Below are 13800 nucleotides of genomic sequence, written 5' to 3' on the forward strand. Positions count from 1 at the left end.
TAATACAACCTAGAAAATGGGAAAAATACGGGTTCTCACACTAAAACTTGTTCTTGAAGTACTTCAGTGGGAAAAGCTTTATGCTAATCTCGAGAAGTGCTCTTTTTGTACTAACCAGCTTGTCTTCCTAGATTTTGTTGTGAAAGAGTAGGGAATCAAAGTAGATGTAGCATCCACTTTCATGAGGGGTGTAGCATCCATGGTTACACGAGTTTCTATAGATGGTTTATTAAAGATTTTAGCACTATTGCTACACCTTTAACTACTGTAATTAAAAAGAATGAAACTTGCATGGGAAGAGGCTCAAGAAAAAGCTTTCCAATTGCTAAAACACAAGCTCACACATACACCATTGCTTGCTTTGTCTAATTTTGACAAAACTTTTGAAATTGAGTGTGATGTTTTAGGTGTCGGAATTGGGGCTGTTTTAATGCAAGAAGGAAACCCTATTGCATATTTTAGTGAGAAACTCAATGGGATAGCTTTGACTTATTCTACGTATGATAAAGAGTTGTTCTCATTGGTTAGGGTTTTAGAGATTTGACAGCCTTATTTACGGCCAAGGGAATTTGTCATTCACACTGATCATGAGTTGCTTAAGCATATTAAGTCACAACATAAATTGAGTAAGTGTCATGTTAGGTGGATTGCTTTCATAGATACATTTCTTTATGTGATTAAGTACAAAGTTGGGAAAACTAATATAGTTGCTGATACACTATCATGTAGGCATTCCTTACTTACCATACTTGATGCTAAATTGCTTGTCTTTGAATTAGTTAAGTATTTGTATGTTAATGATCCCAATTTTTCTTCTATTCATTCATCATGTAGGATGGCTAATCAAGGTAAATCTTTTGCCTATGAAGGTTTCATATTCAACATCAATAAATTGTGTATTCCTAATTGTTCCATTCGTTCTTTGCTTGTGAGAGAATCGCATGGAGGTGGATTGATAGGGCATTTTGGCGTCTCCAAGACTCTAGCCATCCTTTAAGAACACGTCTATTGGCCAAGGATGAAACGTGATGTGAAGAGAGTTGTGGCCAAGTGCATTGTTTGTCTCAAATCTAAGTCCAAACTTCAACCCTATGTATTTATACTCCTTTACCTATACCTAAAGAACATTGGATTAATATTTGTATGGACTTTGTTTTGGGTTTGCCTAGATCTAAAAGAGGGAATGATAGCATCTTTGTTGTTGCAGATAGGTTTTCCAAAATGGCTCATTTTATTCATTGTCATAAAACAGACGATGCATCTCATGTTGCTGACTTGTTTTTCAAAGAAATCATTCACTTGCATGGTATGCCAAGGACAATTATATCTGACAGAGATGTAAAATTCTTAAGTTACTTTTGAAGACTTTGTGTGGAAAGTTGGGAACTAAATTGCTCTTTTCTACTACTAGTCATCCCCAAACTAATGACCAAACTAAAGTCGTCAATAGAACATTGTCCACACTCTTACGTGCAATCATTAGAAAGAACATTAAGACTTGAAAAGAGTGTTTGCCACATGTTGAATTTGCATATAACCTTTCTATGCATAGTTCTACCCAATATTCACCATTTGAAGTTGTTTATGGCTTTAATCCTTTAACACCATTGGATTTAGCACCTTTACCATTGTCTGAACGTGTTAATCTAGATGGTGCTAAGAAAGCTGATTTTGTGAAGAAGTTGCATGAACATGTTCGTTTAAATGTGGAGCAAAGGACCACCTAATCTATTAAACAGGCTAACAAGGGTCTACGATGGATGGTATTTGAGCCTGGTGATTGGGTGTGGTTGCACTTGTGCAAGGAAAGATTTCCTATACAAAGGTACAATAAGTTGCTTCCACGAGGAGATGGACCGTTTCAAATTGTGGAGCGCATCAATGACGATGCCCATAAACTTGATCTTTCAGATGTGTACAATGCTAGTGCTACATTTAATGTATTTGATCTTTCTCCCTTTCATGTAGATAATGAACATGATTTCAGGACAAATCATTTTCAAGAGGAGGGGAAAGATGAAGGTCAAGCACAGCCGACTATTCAAGTGGACAAGATTAATGTTCCATTCGGACCGGTCACAAGAGCACGTGCTAAGAAGCTATGTGATGAATTTCAAGGGTTGGTTCGCATTGTTCAAAGTCAAGAAATTGTTCCAAACATATTGAGGGACTTGAGAATGAAGATTGGAAGATTGTTCATCTCATTCAAGTGGTGGAAGAATCGGTTGGATCAAAACCCTAGCATAATCGGCCTTAGTCATTAATCAAATCTTGAAGCTGGACCTATGTTGATGTTTAGTTTTATTCATTATGTTATTAAGATGTTTTAGTCGTTAGTTAGTTGTTGATGTCAAGTTATGGAAATTATTGAGGCTGATTAGTTGTCCTTGTTAAACTAGGACTTGGGAAAGGGAATTATAAAGCCAATTTATTCAGGGAAAAGGGAACATCTTTCAACACTAAACACCCTTTTAATCCTCAAGACAGTAGAGACTCATTAGCAAGAAAATTCCAGCCAAGAATGGCCAACACCTAAATTGAATGGCCAACACCCTTTCCAATTGCTTAAACACAAACTCACACATGCACCATTGCTTACTTTGCCTAGTTTTGACAAAACTTTTGAAATTGAGTGTTATGCTTTGGGAGTTAGAATTGGGGCTTGCTAAGAAGCTACATGATGAACTTCTAGGATTGGTTCACATTATTCAAAGTCAAGAAATTGTTCCAAAACATATTGAGGGACTTGAGAATGAAGATTGGAAGGTTGTTAATCTCATTCAAGTGGTGGAAGAATGGGTTGGATCAAACCCCTAGCATAATTGACCTTAGTCATTAATCAAACCTTGAAGCTAGACTTATACTGATATTTAGTTTGATTCATTGTGTTATTAAGATGTTTTAGTGTTAATTTAGTCATTAATTAGTTGTTGATTGTTAGCTTAATCAATCGGTCAAGTTATGGAAATTGTTGAAGCCGATTAGGATGTCTTTGTTAAATTAGGATTTGTTGTTTCATTTAGTCTTTCCAAGTTGGATCCGGTTTTATAACTGGTAAGGCTATAAATCGCCTAACCCGTTACGTTATTAAGGGAGAAAAAATATTCATCAAAAATTTTGAGAGTTTCTTCTCTAAGCTTTCACGAAAGCTTCTTGAACATCTTAAAGCAAACTTTAAGCGTTCATCGACTTATCAATCAAAGATCTCATTTGATTGTGACATCTTCTACTGTATACCAAAGTTCGTTAACCACGTGATTAATGGGTTGAAATCTTCTGCTTCCAAACTTTGATACTCACTTCTAGATGTTTGGAGTTGTCTTTTACGAGTTTTGTCACAAGATTGACGACGTTCGTATCGCTTTTCTTTCCATAAAATGGAGTAAAATGTCATGGACGCTAGTAGTTACCACCTTACAATTATAGTTATTGCAATTACTTATCAAGGATAAGTATCATAATCAATTACTTATCAAGGACGCTAGTAGTTACCATGCTACAATTATAGTTATTGCAATTACTTATCAAGGATAAGTATCATAATCAATAGAAAAGTCCAGTTCTGTAGCCTCATGAATACTATAGAGCATACATAATCAATCAGCAAACTAACTTTGTAAAAGACCCTTTTTCTGATAACTTTGTAAAATTCTTGCTTTTCTACAACTTATCAGTTTCATAGTTTGGCATAACATAAATAAGTCATGTAAAACCTACTGCAGCCTATATTTCAGTTCGAAGAAAACCCTTTTTTGAATGATTAAGACAAAATAGATAGCACCACCCTATACTAGTTATCTTCATCAACTAACTTGAAATTTAAAAAAATGGTCATTATTTAGCAGTTTTTCTATCTAGAAGTCATCCACAACCAACAGCTCCTACCTCAAATTCATACAAAGCAACATGCATGTTCCTTGATAATCAAACTCACAATCAAGAAACTCAAGAAATAATAGTTTAGTTCTCAGCCGAGATATCCAAACAAAGAGTAAATCACATATGCTTCCAAAAAAAAAAAACAAATCACACAGAACATTAAGCAAACACTTGTTCTTCCAGAATCTCCATTTTATGCATCATTGAACATATTCCTCTTCCCTTGTCAAGACAATATTAAACATGATCACACTTATGACATTAACATCTGCAAACAAAGAATACAATTTTCCAAAATATTACAATAGAGAAATCTTAGAGGCTAACCTTGACATGCTCACAATCAAATTTTTCAGCATTTTCCTTGATTGCAAATTTCCTCTTCAACTCTCATTCAATCCTAACATACGCATGAAAAAACTCTATTTCTATTGCTCTACTTAAACACTCGTGTGTGAATCAAGTCTTAAGTCATGTACATCAATCACAATCACAAAAGGGCTCCAAAAAGGGTACCTGAATTTAGTGCCTTTTTGTGATGGCATTTTAGAAATTAATTTAACTTGCAAATGGTCATCATTTCAGTTAAGCACACTTACTGATTATTTAATTAATTCTGTTAACATGATTGCGAAATATCTCACAAGTTCTGACCACGTAATTTGTAATAACCTGACAGGGGAGGTGACTGATATTTTGAAAATCTTAAGAGAGGCCAGTGAAACTGTCAGAAATCTTAAGGGAGGTCTCTGAAATTATCCCAAACAATTATATACTAAAAAAGGTACCAATAAAACAAAGTTTGTTTAGAGCATGGCTATAGTAGGATATATGTTTTGCTTGTGTAGACACCAAATTTTTAATTTATTTCATTTTTATTTTTTATTGATAATTATCATCTATTTTTATTTTATTTTATTTTATTTTGGCATTTTAGATATTAATTTTTTAATTTAGCTTTATTTGTTATTATCCATGTTTGCTCATTAGTCTCTTAATTTTATTTTAAGGCACTTTTAGCATTATTATTTAAAAAAAAAAAAAGAAGCCGCGCATGCAGCATTACAGAAGGATGAAGAAATACCATTTCATGACCATTTTTCACCGGGGATTTTTCTGGTTCTTTCTTTCTCCCAATGGTCATCGGAGGGCTCAAGTTTTTGGTAGAGACCAACCCTTCATCCTCACCTTTGAGGTGAGGGTTTTGGGGTCATTGGTTCCTATAAAAGGAAAAACAGTCGCAACCAAGAAGGGGGGTGAGATAAAAAAAGCAAGAAAGAAAGAGAGAAAACTGAGAGATAAGGAGAGACCGAGAGAAAAAGAGGGGCTGCGGGCTGAGAAAGAGATCTGGGAAGAGGAAAAAAGGGGGGAATCGAATAACAGCTGAGAGTGAGGTTTGCGGCTGAAGAGAAAAAAAGCAGCGAAAGGGATAGGAAAAAGAGAGATAGGAGAGTTGGCGGCGGAAAAAGGGATAACCGAGAGAGCAATAGAAAGAGCGGAGAGAAGGGGATTCGGAGGGCGGCTGAAAGATAGAGAGTAATAGAGAGATGACGGCTGAGAAAAAACTAAAAGAGAAATTGAAAAGAGCGAGGGAGAACTGAGAGTGGGAGAGAGTTTGAAGCCTGAGACAAAGATAAGGCCGAGAGAGGAAGCTGCCATCGTCTTCATCGTGCCGTCATCAGTCGCAAATCTTCACCGAGAGGAGAACGAAGGGAAAGAGGAGGAGCGCCGATCTGAAAATGCAAGGGAAGAAAAGTTCGGGCAGAAGGTCAGCAGCACGATCATCTCCCAAGCGCACGGGTCTTTCTTCACGCATTTGGTAACCCATTCTTTTCATTTTTCTTCCGCTGACGCATATCCAGATTCATATGCTTCAGTGTTGGGTTTTTGTTTTCATGTCCTGTTCTCCCTTCGGTTCTTTCTTTGTCATGTGTTGTTGATCCAGATCTGGGCTTCATACTTCGAGTCCTGTGTTATGATGAGTCATGAGTTCCTTTTGTGTAGAAGATTCCCCATGTTTTTTTAGTTGGTAGCGAACCCAGTAGATGACAGATTTTTTCTCTTCAAATTTGCATGACTTTTATTCTGTTTTTCTTGCTTTCTTTGCCTGGATCCTGTTAGAATTAAGAGATGACAAGGAAGCTCACTGGTTTTTGTTATTTTTGCAAGTTTAGTGGCTTGTAATCAGAATCTTGTCTTTGGGTTTTCTTGTTAAGGACTTATGAATAAAAGGTGTCAGCTTGCTTCCATCTGTGAACCTGGAGAGATGTTTGCTCTGAGTGTGTTCAGTCTTTTGTTCGTTCTTGAGTACAAAATTATGGTTTGGGTCTTAGGTTTTTATCTTGTGAATTTGTTTTGAAGTTTCGGCAGGAAGTTTAAGGCATTTTGGTTGTGTTTGATAAGCTGCAATTTCGCAGCAGGAGGTGCGAAGTTGCAGAGAAGCTCACGCTGCATTTTTTTTTTTGTTTCTTCTTTCTTTCTTTAGCCGTCGGTCAGACCAGATTTGTGTGTTTCTTGTCCTGGAAATTTGGTTTATCAAAGCTAAGGTAGTCGGTGTTCTTGTCAGAGGGCTGGTTTGGGTTTTGTTTACATGCTATAGTTTTCTTTCCTGCCCTGTGTTGAATGTGCAATAGATCTGAGTAGCTGAGAGTTGTGAAAATGGCGGCTGCAATTTGCAGAAAGAAACCCAGCAACCAGAAATGTTGCAGTGAAAGGAAACCAGAAAGGAGAAAGCTATAAAAGCTTAGTGATCCTATTCTGAAGTTCTTTTGCATGATTAGATGTTAAATTTCAATGGTCTTACTGTCTAGATTAAAGCTTTGATGTTTAGTTGAGAAAGTTTTGATTAAAGTGTGTGTTTGAATCTGAAATTTGTGTGCGAAAATGAAATGGCAGCAGGTTTGAGTTGCAGAAGCTTGTTTCGTACTACTTTGCATGAAAACTTGCATGAAAACTTTAGAAAAATTGCCCTTTAACCCCTCAAGTCCCCCTTTGTTCTACTATGGCCCAAGTAATTGGAAAAACCAATCAAATTGACCCCCCCTTGAACTTTCTTTTCCTTTCAATTGCATCCTAATTCTGTGAATATGGACTGTTTAGTTATTTAAATGCTTTTAATGATTCAATTTTCATATTTATGTGATTATTTGTGATGCCTTGACCTTTTCTTTTATTTTGGAGGGTAAATAAGTAATTTCACTCCATTAGGGCCCCAACTCAAGGGAGGTACACTCTAACCCTTATTCCTCACTCTCTTTGATCCTAAATGCCCTATGTGACTTTACGTGTTTAATTGCATGCCTTTTGAATGCTTTTATTTAATTGCTTTATTTGTTTCAAATTTGTATATTTATTACATTCGTAATTATTTGGGAAGGCAATTAAATGCCAAGTTGTAATAGTTAGGGTTTTATTTACTTATTTATTTATTTTCTCCCCTTTTAGATTGTAGTAGGGCCTCCCTAATGTAATAGATAGGGCTTCCTTTACTTTATTTGCCTTGCGTGATTTGCATGCTTACTTGCTATGTGTTACCGCTTTCCTAGGATTTAGCATCTAGATATGCATGCTTATGTGTTATGTGAATTACGTGCTCACATGCCTACTTGCTTTAACTATGCCCATTTACTTGTGTATATATGGTGAATGCAAATGTACGATATAACCGTTGGTAGTCCAATGCTAGTCATGGTTACTTATTCCCGATCGCCCACAAGTCCAATGCTTGTGAGAGAGCGTTAGTAAAGGGCTAGTCCAATGCTAGACCCAATAGGGCCGTCCCTCGCTAGTACATACTCGCATGCCTTCACTACATTTTCATGCATTTTTCTTAGTATTTTTTACATTTTTGCATGATCCTTTACCCTTTTCCCACATTCAAAGTATGATCTTTAGGATTTTGCATTTCACTCTAGTCATTAGGGTCATTTGCCTGATTAGGTTAGGGAGTTACTCTTTTGGTAAGGGGGATGGACGACTACACATAGCCTTAGCACGCTCATTTTTTTTCTAACCAAAAGGAAAAGTAAAAGTCACGATTTAGGGTCTCCCCGTACCCGTCTTGCTTGCATTCCTCTAGGGTTCATGCATTTCATTTACTCACTATCACTTTGCACTCTCACTTCATATACTATTACTTTTTCCACATGTTCACTTCACATGACTCTTATCTTACACATTCTCACTCTACCACTAGCACTTTACATACTACCATTGAGCACACATGCACTTCACACTATCACTTTACATACCTCACCTTGCACCCCCATTTGCACACTCCCACTTACACACTATTATTTTTATTATTACTTTTTTCACTTCACACAAGTTCATGTTTTCACATTGCATACATTCATTCCATTCATTTTTTCGTCATTAGCATTACTCGTGACCTCTTGGAGGGCTTATCCTTGGCTATCACAACTCATGTGATTTAGTCCGATCGAGCCTCTAAGAGATATTTATCCCTTTTGATTCCTCATTAGATTTAGGATTGCATTCATATTAGTTACATCCAAATGCAATACATCTTTTGGTTAGAAATTAGGAAAATCATGACTAAATCATGCAACTAGTTTAGACTAGGTTCAGAGAGTGCCTTAGACATTGTCTTTGCCTTCCCTCTCTTCAACTGTGACCCCCGAACCATTTTTCTCTGATTTATCGTAGATTTTGGAGTCAATCTAAAAAGGTTTTACATTTAAATCTACATTTTTTGGGTGATTTGGTACACCCTAACTCAATACCAAGTAGCGACTCCTACATTTTATCAAAACCTTTTAGATTACTATTTTTGGCCAAAACGTCGCGTTTCAAAGTCCCATGGCCTTTCCCTTTCATTTTCACACACATCACCATTTTTCAAACCATACTTCACTCACTTATTATACTTTTAGTATTAAAAATGGGGCGCGACAACTGGCGACTCCACTGGGGACTTTCCTAAGTGGGTCCGAACATTTGATTTAGTTATTCTTTTCCTCTTCTACCTTTTTCATGTATCGCATTTGGATGTTTAGGGTTGCATTTTTCCTTTTTTTAGGATTTTTTGCATTTCGCGCGTATCAACTCACTCCCTCACCCGTTTGCGTACGATTGATTTGATGGATGGATGGTTTATTTATGTGATCCCGCGCTTTGCATTGCATTTGGGTGGGGGAATATTACCCTAGAGCCTCGCGTTGGTTCTCGATCCCTCCCCTCCAAGCGAAGCACTAGCATACGTGCATACGCCTTAATTTTTATCCCTCATTTATTTTTCTTTTAGTGGCTTGTCACGCCACTCCACCCTACTAGGATTAGGTGACACACTTGGACGTGTGATCGCGACATGATGTGTGCGTAGCATGATCTGAGGGGTCACTCAATCTTCCATTTTAAGTTTTGGATTGATAGCCTTTAGCTTTTAGTCGAAGGTTGAGGATTTTTTGATAGATTCACTCAAACACGTAGCCGTGACACGATGTGTGCGTAGCGGTGTTTGGAGAATCGCTCAAGCCACCGATAAAGGGCCTTGGAATTGATGACCCTTGGCCACGAGTGTGACGACCCCACCTCCCCCTAAGGCGAACCAGAGGGTTCGGCGGGCTGCCTGCCCGGCTCTCGCCGGGACTCAGTCGTTCACTAAAGTCCTCAAATGAATTACAAGAATAAACCTCAAAGATACAGCACATGGTCCACAAATATACATCCAAGTCTCCAATAATTACATGTCACAATTGCAGCGGAAACAATTCCCAACTATACATAAAATGATTCCAAATCCAAATTGTACAACATAAAGGCCATCCATTCACGTGAACAAGCACAACAAGTCCTGCCTTCGCCTTGAGCCCTGTGGAGGGGAATAAAATATTTTTGGGGTGAGCTAGAAGCTCAGCGAGTAACCAGAAAATCAGTAATCAAATCGGTTTAACAATATTTCTTTTCAGTGATGTCATAAATCACATGATAAGTCCAGAAATGATTACAGCATTTACAAAACATTAAATATGGAGTATCAATAATTCAAGAAACATGTACAATGGAAAGCGATAGTAACATTCATGAAAAGGATACGTTCATTTTTTATAAATAATCCCTCGTTCATCTTTTTTTTTTTTCCGGACGTTGGCCGGTCTGTGAGGACTCGTAAAAACTATTATTTTATGCCTAATTTATGGCTTAATAAATTATTTAATTGGATTTTTATCCCAAGGAATATTTTCTAGTCTTATTAGACCTAAATACATGGTAATATAACTTCGTTATATTTTTAAAGTGACTCGTTCTAAAAATTAATTTCCTGGAGTGCGTTTAGTAAAAATAGTGAGTAGTACTTGGAGATTTTATCCGCGTAGTAGCACAATAAGCTTGGAATATTGGAGACTTGTACTATGGTCCTAAAATAGGTAATCTTATGAGTAAATACTCAAGTGATAGTTAGTAGTGCAATCGTTATAAGAATTTATTGGAAGTTTCGCGTTATCGCGTTAAAATTGACGGTACGCGTTTTCACACGCGCGACCTTATTTGAGGGACTTTAGACCCTTATTTCGGGACAACTAAGAGTGAATAATACTTACATGAGTATAAATGCATTGGAGGTTCAGTGCACTAGTGAACCAAACGCGCGAGAAAATCGAGCCCTAATCGCGCCAAACACACCCTAATGAGAGTTGACTTATGGGTGAATTTACACCACTTATTTCACCTTCTCTTGGAAGCTAAAAGAAATCAGATCACTCTCATCTTCTCTCTCCTCATTGCCGACCAGCCCTCCCCTCTCTCTAACTCCCTTGCTTCAAAATTTCAGCTCATAAATCTCACTCAAACCAACCCCAAATCATCTCCAAATTCAACCAAACTTGCACCACACTTAGCTTGATACTTGAGGATCATTTTGAGCAGCAAACAAGGGCTGAAAACCACGGTTTTTCTGGGGTAAAATAGGGCTGAAAATTCTGCTTGAACATCAAACCAAAGTAAGTGATGATCCACTCTTGGAAACTTGAAGTTTGGAAGCTATCTTACCTTGTTAAGTTCATGCATGCATTTGGTTAGCTTGATATGGTTGTGTAATGTTCTAGTGGGCTCTTTGTATTCCCACACTTGGGTTGTTGTTGCTGATTTGAGGATCAATGTTGGATTTAATGGTAGTTTAATGGTTATAATGATGGATTTATGGAGTGTTATTGTTGGAAACTCAAGTAGAGGTCATGACCAGAAATTGCTGAATCTGCCCCTGTTTTGTTCGGCCATGATAAGGCCCATTATTTATTGGCATGAACCTGATGTTTATATGCTATATTATATGTGTAGAAATTTTCGTTGGAAAACATTAACGTTTGGATGGGCAAACGAATTTATTCGTGGACTAGGCAAGCTGGAAAGTTATTTTCGGGTAACCCTGTCCAGCGGTAGTATTTTGACCATAACTCTGTCCTCGGGTGTCGAAATCAAGTGCCGTCAATGGCGTTTGAAACTAGACATTCCTAGCTTTAATTTGAGATAAAATGGACGTTCTGATTCTTTGTGAGTGAGCAGAACCAAATGTTTTAAGATGGCAGTCCTGTCTCTCGGATTTGCTGGAATGGCTTGTAGAGGCAGCAACTTGAGGCTCAATTTTGAGCTGGTTGCTTGCCGAATTTCAGAACATTTCCTTCTGTGAACTTTTAGTCCCGTGAATTTATTTTCTAACGCCATAAACCATGCCTCATTCCGAGTTAAATTGATTGAGTTGTGACTAAAACAGGAGGACTGCCCTGTTTTGGAAAAACGTAGTATTTGGACTGATTTGGGGCAAAACTTGGGAATGATTTTATTAATTGAAGTTCTTGATGCTCATCCCTTACCAAAGGCATCATGGATGTATCTTAGACCTTTATCTCTCAAATGAACCATGGTCGGATAGTTTTCTTGGTTAAACGATTTGAACTTGGAAAATGAAAGTTACAAGGCAGATTGCCTTAGAATTTTTCCTGAACTTTGGATGAGTTGTTAACTACCTTCCCGAGGGTATTTTTCCCTGAAATTTGAAAGAAAAATACCTTGCATATAGGAGTAAAATACTGCCAATTTTGGCACCAATTCAAGTTCGTTTCGATACCGAATTAAATTTCTAGTGTTGGAGGTTCAAAACTGGAAATTCTTCTTCAGTCTTGAATCTTCCTCAACTTTGAGCTACCGTATCTCGGTACTCGAAACTCCGATTCTCGATCCGCTTGTTTTTCTATAAACCTCACTCGTAACTATAATTGAGTTACAAATTTTAGATGCCGGTTTGCAATGTGTGAATCGTGCCGAATTTTCAAAGTTGGCCGAAATCCAACTTAATTCTGCCTTGAACGCCGAACCTGTACCTTCAACCTCATTTTTGAGTACATTCCACTTAGATTCATGGAAAGGTGTCTTCTAAGAACTTTTAACACTTTCCAAAAGGTTTCCAACGGTATAAAGTTTTCCAATTTTAGACTTATATCGAGAGAGATACGAATTTTCAAAGATTTAGGATAAAACTGAAATTTCTCAATTTTCAAGGCAAAGGAGTTTTTCCAAAACTCTTAATTCTCTTAGTATTATTCAAACGTTTTGCCCTCGCTTTTTATGATAAAAAGCCAAATAATATTGTACATAATAAAAGGCAAGTTGAACCTCGATTTACGTGTAATTGAGGTTCCCTTTTGCGAAATAATCCTTAGATTGTACTAGTGTACGATCTTCATTGATAAATGGGTTAATTGTGTGACTATCCACTATTAATTGCCAGGCGCACAAGGAGACCTTCAAGAGGATCTCACAGTGGACACTTGAACTCCCAGAAAACAATTCTTATTGAATTGCTCGGTGAGTGTCAAGTGTGTGAATTTTGATACTTGCTTATTTGTGGTATTTGTTGGAAGTTTTAAAAATAAGGGCGGGTGCGTACTTTACCGCACTCGTTCTAATTTCAAATGAATGATTGGAATGTATTGAATGAATGAAATATATTGAATGAATGAATGAAATGCAATGTTATGTTATGAATGCATGTCGTTGGAGTGAACCTCCTCGACTTTCAAATGAATGGGGGACGCCCAAACTCATAGGCCGACCTTAGACTCGAGCCAGCAATGGGCTTGGTGGGGACTTAGGCGTGCCATGAGATAAATATGAGCTTGACCTAATGAGAGGTCTTGCTCGGCATACTCGTGGAGTATCGCCTTATAAATGACTTGTGGGCCCTTGAGGTGTACGGTGGACGGAGAGAAGTAAGTGGTGATCTACGGAAATGGAAATACCGACCCGGTTGACAGGAGGGTCAATGCGGGAAGGTATACGAATGACATCGGCAGAGCGAGTGGAACTTAGCTCTTGAGAGCTATTATATCCTTGAATTGTTTCTGGTTACTTTTCCTGTTTAAATGATTGACTATTGAAGGAACATGGTTTTATTTACTAAATTTGGGATTGCTATTTGAACAAAGTGCTTGCATGTGTGTTCTTGGCCTCACGAGCGTTTAGCTCACCCTATAGTTTTGTTTTCCTTAACAGGACCGAATCTTGGAGAAGTAAGGAGAAACCATTCGTGGTACTTTTGTTAAGACTCCTGCTATATTTTGACTAGGCCCTGGTTTGGGTTGTACTTTTGGAAATTTGTAAACTTGAAAGTTTGGGCCCTGACGTGTATGTTGAATTTAAGTTGTTTTATGATTACCGATGTAATGGTTACATGTTAAATGACTTGATAAGCTTGAACGCTTCCGCATTATTGTATTTATGTTGTTCTCTTCAAAGTGTTTAGTCCGGTTCTAAATTGAATGGAATTGCTTGAGTCCTGGCGAGAGCTGGGCAGGCGTCCGCGGATACCCTTTGGTCCGCCTTAGGGAGATGTGGGGCGTCACACGGTCTCCACCCATCCGGACGTAGCCGGACTCCACCCATCCGGACGTAGCCGGACTACAA

The 13800-nt window shown here is 37.8% G+C and overlaps 1 protein-coding gene across 1 annotated transcript in view; it reads right to left on the minus strand.

Annotated features, from left to right (window-relative positions):
- Window positions 1-3524: 3524 nt before the first annotated feature.
- Window positions 3525-13800, minus strand: part of LOC113769440 (uncharacterized mitochondrial protein AtMg00810-like) — a 12075-nt gene continuing 1799 nt past the window's right edge. The window contains exon 2 of the mRNA XM_027313886.1: window positions 3525-3579. Coding sequence (XP_027169687.1) covers window positions 3525-3579 — 55 coding nt within the window. The remainder of the gene's footprint in view (window positions 3580-13800) is intronic.

This window comes from Coffea eugenioides, chromosome 4 (genome assembly GCF_003713205.1).
Source record: "Coffea eugenioides isolate CCC68of chromosome 4, Ceug_1.0, whole genome shotgun sequence".
Lineage (NCBI taxonomy): Eukaryota > Viridiplantae > Streptophyta > Magnoliopsida > Gentianales > Rubiaceae > Coffea > Coffea eugenioides.